Here is an 11,461-nt window from a genome sequence, read left to right as displayed (position 1 = left end):
GTGTGAATGTATGTCGTTAAGGAGGCTGTCATAAGAAACTCTATTTAGTTAGATAAAAGATTAGATGAAACATGTTAAATTGAAATACGGTTTTAGCCATTTTATTTACGGTTAATTTTCTTTTTTAACACAATTCTGATATATATTTTGGTTGTGGAAAATTAATATACGTGTAGCTCCTAGTAGATCTTTTAGTCATTTGGTTTGTGTGGGACTGGTTCCCCAAACTACCTGGCAACCTTCCTGGCAAGTCTCTGGGGAAGTGGTGGAGGTAGGGAGAGCTCTTATTTTCACTCGCCATGTTATCCATATCCTCCGCTGCAGTAGGTGGCAGCAGAGCTGACCAGTGACGAGTGGGCGAGGCTTCTCTCCAGCATCCAACAGCGCCTCTTTTGAGCAGCTTCCACGAAGTTTGCTTTGGACACAGGACAGTTAAAAGACCGCGGCAGTAGTCGCTCTGCTGAAGGAAAGCGGTGCCACAACGATATAGAGTCTCCCGTTATACACGAAAGGTGTGTCATATGATTTTAGTTTGAATGGACGTTGGATGAGTGGATGTTTATCAGCGTGTGTCAAGTGTCCTTCACTACCAACGGTTGCTAGGTGCTTAGCTCGCTGCTAACGCCTCTAGCTGAACGCTGTCATTAAAATGGCATTAAAATAGGCTTTTCAGCATGACTTTCAACTGTTGTTAAATCTCGTCATGATATATACACTTGACCTTGCTTGTATCAAAGTGAACCCACGTTTGTTTGGCAGTTTTCATACGCCTAATTGCTGTAAACAATCCTCGCAGATTTTGTCGCATATTGATGGGAGCTTTTGCAGAAAAACAATCTCATTCCACCATATCAAATAGGTCCATCGTATCGATGTTTTGATCCACTCTTTAACAAAAAAGCTAACAATCTTAGATTTAATCAGAACTAGACATATTCTTATTCGAGTCCACCTATTTGTTTTTCTTCTGTCAATCCCAAGAACCCTGTGCATATATTATATCACCTCAGTTACTCAGCCATATACATGCATGCACACACAAATCAAAGGAAAAGAAAACGTGACAGAACAAACAAAACCTTCAGACTCCATAAAGTCCCATTAAGTGCTGTTTTTTTTATCTTCTGTGCACAGTGTAGGGCTGGGTGATATATCAATATACAATGTATATTGTGACATGAGACAAGATACCATCTTAGATTTTGGATATTGTCAATCATGATGAGGTACCTGTGGTGACTTCCTGGTTTTAAAGGCTTTTGCATTGATGATGATCATATTTATTATACTAAATAAATCTGCGAAATACTCTAATTATTATAAATTCAATATTATATATATTGATTAAATAAATAAATAGAATTTATTTTTAAACAGTCCCTTGATGAGTCTTCTTTCATATTAAGTCTAATTGTTTATAATTTACATAAATAAGCAAATATTCTTTATCTTTTAAAAAGTCAAAGAAATAAACCAGGTATTATCCGTAATGAAAGGTAATAACTGTATTTTATGCATGTAATACAGATCATAAACAAAAAGATATTTTATTTGAGTGTATTTACAGTGTGTTGTTACTGTTCTTTGAGATGCGCAAACATCACTAAAGAAAACTTTTCATGAGCCCAGAGAAACAACCTGTGTGCACTTTGTAGCTTTATATCCCGATGTGTCTCACATGTCGGCTTTTAACTGAAAAGTATATTCTTATTTATAAATGTTATTGCCATATATTGTTATAAGATTTTTTCCTGTATCACCCAGCCCGATGCACAAGATTACAAAAACAAATGGTGCTTTGTACAAAACTGTAAATGAAAAGATAAAAGTATGATGTGGAGAAACATTGATCATAATTTGCATTGAGTTAATTGGAGGAAAATTCATTACAGCATGTTACTTAAAAAACAATACTGTCTCTTGAGCAGCTTCAGGTATGTTTCCATGAACTTAATACAGACACTGGAAATACATGTGACGTGACTGAAGTCTATAGAGAAAAAAATCACCTTTATTCCATGAATGGCTGATTAGATATTTGCATTAAGGAGAAGCTGAACTGGTTTCCTAATGAAGTATCTGTTAAGTGTAGTTTTTTTTTATTTGTGCAATAAAAAAACTACAATAAAATAAAAAACTAGGGCTGAACAATTAATCGATATTCAAATCACAGAAGGTGCAATATTTGTTAATAGATTAATTGTTCTACAAGCTGAAGAGAACATTGTTGTTTCTGCACAAATATCACACAGTAATCATTTAGAATGTGTTTTTTGAATGAAAATGATGAAAGAAATGAATATTTCTTATGATATCACAATCGCAATTGCTGTCAAAATGATCACAATTAGACATTGATTCAAAATCATTCAGCCCTATTGTGCAAACCTTTCTCAGCACTACCAGAGGACCTTGTGGTATTGGTTTTTATGTCAGTTAAATGGCTTTTTAAAATTATGTTTCTTTTCCAGACCAAAGATGGTACAGGACAGTGCTCAGATTCGCCGTCAGGGTGCCCAGGACTTTATGGCATACTATGCCTTTGCCTGTGCCAGACAGGAATCAGTCCCTCTTCCCTCTGTAAAGATGAACGTTGACAAAGGGATGCTGGACTTTAATGGGGACAGGCTCAAGCTGACTGACTGGCCACCAGTGCTCACCTCTATCTCCATCAACAAACATCTGCACCACATCGCAATAAGCAGCACATATCAGGCTAGTCTCGGTCCTGGAGATGCAGGCAAGTCAAAAATCATTTCTATTGTATCTACTTGCCATAAATAAAAAAGCAGTAAGCTCAGAGAGCACAGATCTCCACCAATGCTGCTTAATTTTCCAGTTTGACAATACACTCCCTATCAAGCATGTTTAACAATTGCCTTCAAGACCTAAGTCCACCAATATCTAATAATTTCTTATATCTTACATGTAACTTGTTACTTTTGGGTTATGTGCTTGCAAACAAAAAGACAAACACACTGGAAAACATAACTTCCTTGGTGGAGGTAAGGACCATTTTACCACTTTTACCTTATTAACAATGAAAATATCATCACTAATTGCAGATAAAAGGTATTATAAGTCTGGCTTCAGGAAGAAGATCCCAGTTATTCGCTCCAAGGACATGACATTTAAGCTGTGCAAAGCCTTAAAGGAGTGTTTGACTGTCTCCCCCAACCTCAAGACTCTACAACTCAATGGGCTTCCACTGAGAGAGAGGGACCTTATCATGCTGACAAAGGTGGTGCAAACTCCAGAAATCTTCTATGCATTGTTTAAAAAAAACAACACATACAATGAACGGAACTTGTTTTTTTCCAGGGTTTGGCAAAAAGTGTTTCACTGCAAAACCTTTCGCTGGCCAATTGCCCAATTTCTGATGAGGGTTTAGAGGGTATGTATGTTTCTTTACACTATTATATCTTTTTCATTAGAGCAATAGTAGTTGTTGCAATGTCTGTGCGCATGTTGTCTTTGTAACGGAATAACATAATGTGTTTCAGTAATTTGCCAAAGTGTGAAGTATTCTCCAAGCATCAGAACAGTGGATTTTACAGGATGCAATCTCACCTGGAGAGGAGCAGAGCACATGGCCAACATCATCAAGGTGAAATATCTTACTACTACTTGTCTTGTCATAATGTGTTTTTCTGACATGTCTAGAGCCCAATAAAAAAAAATAAATACATGCAATTTTTTTCCTCAGCATCAGGGTATGCAGAGACATGGTACTGCCTGGGCTGAGTCTCTCAGGTATCGGCACCCACACTTTGAGGCAATGGGAGGTCTCCGCCGTGTCACTCTTAACTCTAACACATTGATTGGGGACCGTGGTGCTGCTGCTCTTGCACAAGAACTAACAGAGGACCTCTGGGTTAAAGGCTAGTGTGCCCGATTGGGTTTGAAAGAAATACAAAGAGGCAAAGCAGTTAAAAATTCTTTTTTTTATTACTCTTGTTGCTCAGGGTAACTTATTCTATTTTGTGACTTGTTTATCAGCTGTGGACCTACAGAGATGCGGTCTGTCCAATGAGGGAGCTCGCCGTTTGCTGGAAGCCTTGAAAACGAACTCTGTTCTGTGTGTTTTGGATGTTCGTAGTAATCCTCTAGTTGGTAAGACAACACCTTTATCTCAGTCTTGTGAAGACCAAATGTTTTCACAGTGTACATAGGACTTTGGGTAATTTGCTACATGGTTGGTGTTGTGTGTGTATATTGTGGGTGTAAAGTTATAAACATTGGAGCCCCCAGGTAGACCTGGTGCGGACAGGTGGTTAGAGTTCTATATATCTATTTCTATTTACATGTTATTATTATAATTATTATTGTTTTAAATATGTAGCGTTTAGAGCTGCAACTAACGATTATTTTCGTAATCGAATTAATCTGTCGATTATTTTCTCTTTAATCGTTTGGTCCATAAAATGTCAGAAAACCTTAAAAAATGTTGATCGGTGTGTGTCAAACCTGGAAATGATGATGTTCTCATAGGTATTGTGTTGTCCACAAACCAAATTGGTTAACTTTTAATGATTTCTTTGTTATCCAGGGCAAAGAAAATAATCACATTTAAGAAGCTTAAACAATCGGAAATCCTGTTTTAATCATGAAAAAAGCTTCAAACCGATTAGTTGATTATCAAAATAGTTGTCGATTAATTTAGTAATCGATTAATAATCGATTAATTGTTCCAGCTCTAGTACCGTTTTCATGCTCGAATAAGTCCTTTTCATACAATAATTACTTAAATTGTGTACTAATAATCACTAATTTCTTTCTTTTACAGACAAGGTCCTAATTAAAACTATAATAGAGAAAGTACTGATGAACAGTGAGGCTGATGGACAGTCACTGGAGGTTGGTGTTTCTGCAGCTAATGTCAATAAATGTCAATAGTGAGAAAAGAAGTGCATTTGTCATGAATGTACTGTGTTATGGGCAGCTGTGCGTGTATCGTTTTCATGTTGCACAACAGTATTCTTGGATCAAGCCTGCAGCCACTGAGCCACAGAGAGCTTCATGTCCAAAGAAGCCATCAAAGCCCAGAACCATCAGGGGAAAACCCTCATTTCGGATAGGTACAGTATATTTGTGTATATTTTTTTAGTGTTTGTTTGTTTTTCCCAATACAATATAAAACCAACTATTAAAGTGAGTATTTTTATTCTGGCAAGTACAATTATCTTTTGCTTTACTAGTTGAAATCACCTCATTGAGTTTTACTTAATATAACTGTTATTAATGGTGATCCATCAAGCATTTATCATCACATAGTCACATCTGCCCTGGTTTAACACTGAATTAAGTACAGTAAACAGGATGAGGGGCATTGCATACATTACTATTACATTACATTAGTACTATGTAACCATTTTTCATTAACAGAGACCCATTGATATTAGTCTGAGCACAATGCCTGTTTTTCTGGTGCAGCCGCATGTAAATCAACATCTGGAGGACGGAGCTCAGGTGTTGTTCAGGTTCAGAAGCTCGGTTCGCGTTCCAGTTACATTCCTTGGCGAACTGCTGCACGAGCTGGACGCCAGAGGTGAGAATGGTTATCATTGAATACATCTTTTTATTTCTTTCTATTTTAAAACTATGATAGAACAAATGATCCGATCTAAAAATGTTGTCACAAACCTAGGCTATTTACAGTATGTGGGATATTTTTGTTGCAGAGGTCTTCCTCCTGGAATATCTGTGACAGACCAAAGCTTTCAGGTAAATGTTCTTGTTTTCTTTCATTGTGTTTGCTCCACTGTTAACACTGTCAAATGTGACAAAAGTGTGTGTACAATAGATTTAAACTTTTCATTTTCTTTTCATTTACATTTTATTGATTAGGGTGCAACTACTGTGACAGTTAATGTGGATTCAGGCTCAGAGGGAGAGGAGGAAGAGGAAGAAGTGACGGTGGAAGTGGAGCAGAGGCTGTCGTCTTTAAATCTCCAGGACAGGATCACTGAACGACAGTTTGACCATTTGCAGGTCAGCCTCAACGTGTTAATATACCAAACAGGATCTTTGTGGTTTAAGGCTATTTTCTGGATCTCAGACTCTCATCTGTGTGCATTTTTATGCTTGTCCTGTAGATGGAGCTGAGAGAGTGTCGTCTGAGGTTGGCAGAGGAGCGCAGAGCCAGACTAAAAGCTGAGTCAAGGGTCATGGAGGTGAGGAAAATCTGCATTTTCTTTTGAGATTTTTGATGGATATTTTGTATTAATATTTATATGACCCTTTTTTTAGTTTACTTAATCTTTCTTTTAAAAGCTTTTGCTTTGTTTGACTTAGCCGAGACAGTGATGATAAAAGTGTGACCATTCTTACACCTTCTGTTCAGTCCAATCTTTGATGTATAGCATAACATTTGTGCATTCCGTTTTTCTCACTTATGTCCTTGGAGGAAAATACATGTGCAACTCTCTATATACTTATATAGCAAGTAGCAAAAATAAAGATGATGCTCTTTGCTTTATTTGTTTTCAGTACGAGTTGGAGAATGCTCGTCTTCGTGATGCGAATCGCACTCTGACAGATGCACTTACGGCCACTGGCTCTGGATTAGCGCCACCTGGTGCTGTCAGTGTTCTAGAAGACGAGGCTGTACTTGAGAGTATAGAAAGCTCATTTACTAAATTCCATGCTTTCCTGGATCTCCTCAAGGATGCTGGGTGGGTATTCAGTTTCTCTTTTGATATGAACTGGGTCTGTATCTCACTGTGGAAGCCATTTAGTGTTTTAACTATTGTTCCACCAATTAACCTTATCTCCAATGTATATGATGTCTGTAAATTAAAATTATATGTGATGTTTTTTTCTTTCTCTCTCTCGTATAGCTTAGGGCAGCTAGCTTCAATGGCTGGAATTGACAAGTCAGATTTCCAACATATTGGAAGACCTCAGCTGTCCTCCACAGTAGGAAGACATTTGGATGTTGAGGATTTTCCAACAAATACGGATGCTCTTCCGTTGGTAAGGACATGCGATGCTAAAATCTGACTTCAATTCGAAGTTGAGACAACAAATCTATACCATCTTGGATCAAGTGTTTAATAATAGGGCTGCAACTAATGCTTATTTTCATGATTTTTGATTATTTGACCATTACTATCGCAATTTATCCATCAGTGTGATAGATAAGATTACACAATTACACTTACTAAACGCCACAGCAGTAATGGGAACTTGCTTATTTCCAGGACTTTGCCAGATTTGTCTATATCAGCTCTATGTCAGGTCGGACTATTTACAATATGGAGGCTGTTAACTTCCTACTCAGAGATTGCAGAATATGTTTTAGGATTTTAATGTCTGTCATTTTCTGTCTTAAGGTAACCACTGCTGCACCTGCTCTCCCTGGTGGCCCAGCTGAAACCACCACTCTCAGATCTCTGTCCTCTGTCAGGGAGCCCTTGCCTGAAGACAGGCTTCAAGATGAGGCCTTCAAAAAGGCCACTGGTCTTGCAGTGGAATGTGATATAGGTGGAGAGAAGGAACCAAATCAATATTCCAAGCCATACACCCAGCATGAGTCTGGTTCTGAACACAGTTCATATAGCCAAAGATCCTTAGATAAGGTTTTTAAAATTCAACAAAACAAACACAGAAGCAACAGCAATTCTCACTGGAGCGATCCCCATAGTAGAAGTTATTCCTCACATAGTCATGCATCTCATGCTGGATTATCGGGAAGATCGAGCGTTAGTGACATCATAAGTGATGAGATGGAGTCTGTGGGATCAGATGAGTCGAGGAACAGTAGAAGGGCAAAGCATGGTGCAAAAGTTCAGTCAGCCTATCCTGGGTGGGAGGGCTTGGAGCAGATGAGGTCTTGGGGAGGTCCAGGGCGGCAAGAATCCTTCTGAAAAGCTGAAATACCAGAGAAATGGAGAAAGTGGGATTGTTAGTTTCGGTCCTCATTTTCCTCTTGGCTGGTATTGATTGACGAACATGTCCAAGTGTGGATAGCAGGGTTTTTTGTATGTAGGTGCAAGTCTTTTGTAGGCATTTTACACTTGATGACAATGTGCCATTGTAGAAATTTGGAATTCCAAGCTAAATGCACTTAGTTTAGGTCTTACTGTAATTCAAATCCACAACTCGTCATCCTCCCAATGTCACCTTCTTTCATGAGAAAACAAGTTATTTGAGGGGAGCTTGCGCAATTTCTCTTCCCAGTAGTTTTACACATTTGTATCTAGAACTCACTTGTATAGAGATTTTTGATGGATATTTTATATTAATATTTATATGACCCTTTTTTTCCTAAAAATATTTTATGATGTGAAATTGTGTTCTTTTTGTTGCAGTTCTACACATCAAATATTTTACAGTTTCTTTTAAATTCAAAAACTGATGGATCTCCTGCCACTCAAAGGTCAGAATTGCCAAAAATGCGTCATCACACAAGTCAGCGGTTGTTTTTGTTGTTTTAATGTAACTTGTTCATATCATTATTTGCAGTGCGCGCTAAAGAAAGAAATTAACTACTGAAATGAAATTAAAGTGTGACACCTGACACATGTCGGTTTTACTCATATTTTATGTTTATAAATTGTGTCCTATATACTTTTGTGGACTGGACTTTTTTGCATAAATGCAGATAACTCCTAAGCAGAATCAAATTCTGTAGTAAGCTGTTTTTCTCTCCGTGCCTCAAAAGTGGCTGTAAACTACCAAAGATGATGGTCTCTCTGAGTCAGAACTGCTCTGTTGGATGGAGCCTTTTTTCCATTACTAGTGAGCAGCAACCTCAAATCAAAGCCACAAATAGAGCTTTCTGGAAAGTGTAACATTTGTAACACCCCCTATTTCTTCACCCAATAGTTTAGTTGCTCATTTAACCTCTGTTAACTCTGAAAACATGTTTCTCAAATGGATCTCCAATGGATAAATCCACTCATAGTGTAATTTAAATGGTCCATAAGTTATATTGCATTATGGCAACAACTTAGTCATACCGCCCCTTTCTACATGTATGTACATTACAAGCCAAGCTAAAAAAAGAAATGACTTCAACTAAAATACATTTCTGTTCAAAAGAAATGTATTTTATTGTTTGTTACATTCTTTGGTATTTGGCAACTCATACATGCGTTTGTCACGCTCAAGCATGTCTTTAATAAACCTGGTGTGAAAGATCTTTTTCACGACAACAAATAATCGAAACAAATAGTTTTTACCAGTAACATTTATTAGGCCGTGGATGTGTTACAAAAATGTAGTTAACACACATACACACATACATACATATGTTGACGTGTTATCAATTTTTCTTATTCAGTGAATTATTTGACCTAATGTTGACTTTATTTGTGTTGCAAAGTTGAGTCAAATCCAGGCTAGTCTATTAAACTATGAAAGCTATGAATTTAAGTTCTAGCTTTCAATTGCTCATTAATGACTGTGACACTAGAGGTAATTCGGTCAATGGTTAGTTCAATGGTTAGTTTAAGTGTTCTAATAAAACAAGAAGCTGTGATGTCATCGAGTCTTGACAAATACATAGCGTACAACATGCTCTGTGACTGATTGTTTCAATATCAATGTACTGAATCTGCTTTGATAAGTAAATTATCAAAGTTCCTCCTCCACTGTTTCGGTGTCATAGAAGATTATTGTTATCGTCTCGTTACACAGTCTCAGACTCTACTTTGCACTTTGAATTGGCACCACCAGAACAAAATGAGAAAACAAGGTGAAGATTGCTGCCTTGATTTATGAACTCCGCAGATAGGAGACCACTGTTGTGTCACAAACGGAGAGCGGTGAGGAGAACTGAACAAACAGAAACCATTCCAAGTGGAGGAGGAGGAGGAGGAGGAGGAGGAGTGGTGACAAAGCACAGACCGCAAACAAAACACCATAGGAAAACTGACACGCTCCCAAATTTCACAGTGAGACAAGCGCACTATTGTTGCAAGTACATTCCAAACTAGCAAGAGATACCACCACGGGTCAGCATTCACTCTCATGACAATCTGTATCCTAAATGAGCTGCAAAAACAGCAGCTACATGTCACACCAAGCAGTAATGCAACCTTATAAAGTCCTGGCTGCATCAGCGTGGTGTGGTTATTTAATTTACCTTCACTCAGATTACATTGATCTGTCGGTTTGCCTTCACTCTGACGTCCAACTCATCCCGAACCATCTCAATCAGGTTTAGGTCAGGTGACTGTGGAGGCCAGGTCATCTGACGCAGCACTGCGTCACTCTCTTTCTTGGTCAAATAGCCCTTACGTGGCCTGGAGGAGTGTCACTGGGGTCATTGTCCTGTTGAAAAACAAATAATGGTCCTGCTAAGAGCAAACCAGATAGGATGACATGTCGCTGCAGAATGCTGTGGTAGCATTTTCTAAAGTTAAAGTTTTGACTGGTACTGTACGTTAAAGAGCTCATCGTAACGTATGGCTGGGCTCATAATAATCTTTGAAAACAGACCATGGTTTCATGTCGCTGAGAGGCTCAATGTCTGGTTATTTTAGTGGTCGAACCTTCACGGCACGGCATGTTCCCGTTTTATTGAAGGGTTAGTCATTTGATTGGTATCACAGTGATCGATAATGTGCAGAACCGTGCACAGTGTCAAGGTTGTCTCGTCATCGTTATATAACGCTGGCTGCAGGCCATCCAATGGCTGAACTGCAACCGACCAACCACTACAAACCCAGCGGCTGTTGCAGTGAGGGAGCACAAACAATGATGAAATGTGACTGATGACGTTTGTTTGTTGCTTGACCTCTCAGTTGGTCTTTACTGATCATGAAAAAGGTTAAATCGGAGTGCGGAATGTATGAGTTAATTTGTAGTAGTAGTTTTTACTGCAATAAGGTAGAATAAAACAATTTTTAGTTACTTTCCAGGCTACATTGTGACTTATCTACAAACCACAATCTGTTTATTTGCTTATCAGTGAGATGCCAACAGTGTCCGGTACTTTTCCACCATTATCAGTGCCCCATTAATATAATCGGTTTATTGATAAAGTCATAATTCATCACCATTTCCCTTGGATCAAAGCTTGTCGTGCATTTACTCTCCAGACTGGTTCCAGACGGGCTGAATCTGTCAATCATTTGCTGTATCTCTGCTTAATGTGTGTACTCCATTTATATAACCTTCAAGAAACCATTAGGGGACCAACTGTGACAATATATTAGGAAGTCACATAGCACAGATTATCTTTGTTCTTCTTTTTATGGTAGAGAATTAACCAATTTTGCCATTCGTGCAGTAGTAAGACACAAATATACATTTTCTTTTCCCTTTCAATACAGTATCTGTAAGCTTATCACATTTGACTGAATCCAGTCTAGAAGGAGCCAATGCTGTCTTTACCTGCAGCACTTTGTCTCACGCAGCTATCGCTTAATTGCCACTGATTTATCTATGTCCCGCTTATCTTTTGGCAGCTCCATTTCCAATTCCTTTTCGAGAGATTACAGATATGAAAGCA

General features: G+C 38.2%; 1 protein-coding gene across 1 annotated transcript; it reads left to right on the top strand.

Moving 5' to 3' along the window:
• The first annotated feature begins 364 nt into the window (after window positions 1–364).
• Window positions 365–8,283, top strand: cep78 (centrosomal protein 78). Its single transcript, XM_044027097.1, has 16 exons — window positions 365–512; window positions 2,472–2,740; window positions 3,066–3,241; window positions 3,322–3,394; window positions 3,504–3,607; window positions 3,707–3,881; window positions 4,000–4,113; window positions 4,787–4,857; window positions 4,976–5,078; window positions 5,434–5,548; window positions 5,682–5,724; window positions 5,848–5,991; window positions 6,096–6,173; window positions 6,490–6,674; window positions 6,840–6,975; window positions 7,335–8,283. Exons 2-16 carry the CDS (start codon window positions 2,479–2,481, stop codon window positions 7,866–7,868), a joined length of 2,313 nt encoding a protein of 770 aa, XP_043883032.1. The 5' UTR covers window positions 365–512; window positions 2,472–2,478; the 3' UTR covers window positions 7,869–8,283.
• The last annotated feature ends 3,178 nt before the right edge of the window (window positions 8,284–11,461 follow it).

This window comes from Solea senegalensis, linkage group LG5, assembly GCF_019176455.1.
Source record: "Solea senegalensis isolate Sse05_10M linkage group LG5, IFAPA_SoseM_1, whole genome shotgun sequence".
Taxonomy (NCBI): domain Eukaryota; kingdom Metazoa; phylum Chordata; class Actinopteri; order Pleuronectiformes; family Soleidae; genus Solea; species Solea senegalensis.
Note: the sequence above shows the minus strand (reverse complement) of the source record. Positions and strands in the feature narration are given on the sequence as shown.

What these genes read in the sequence shown, in the direction of transcription:
- cep78 (XM_044027097.1), top strand. Translation starts at nt 2,479, where the DNA reads ATGGTACAGGACAGTGCTCAGATTCGCCGTCAGGGTGCCCAGGACTTT. An exon ending in CTGAGTCAAGGGTCATGGAG is followed by an intron (nt 6,174 to 6,489) that starts GTGAGGAAAATC and finishes ATTTGTTTTCAG; the next exon opens with TACGAGTTGGAGAATGCTCG. An exon ending in ATACGGATGCTCTTCCGTTG is followed by an intron (nt 6,976 to 7,334) that starts GTAAGGACATGC and finishes TTCTGTCTTAAG; the next exon opens with GTAACCACTGCTGCACCTGC.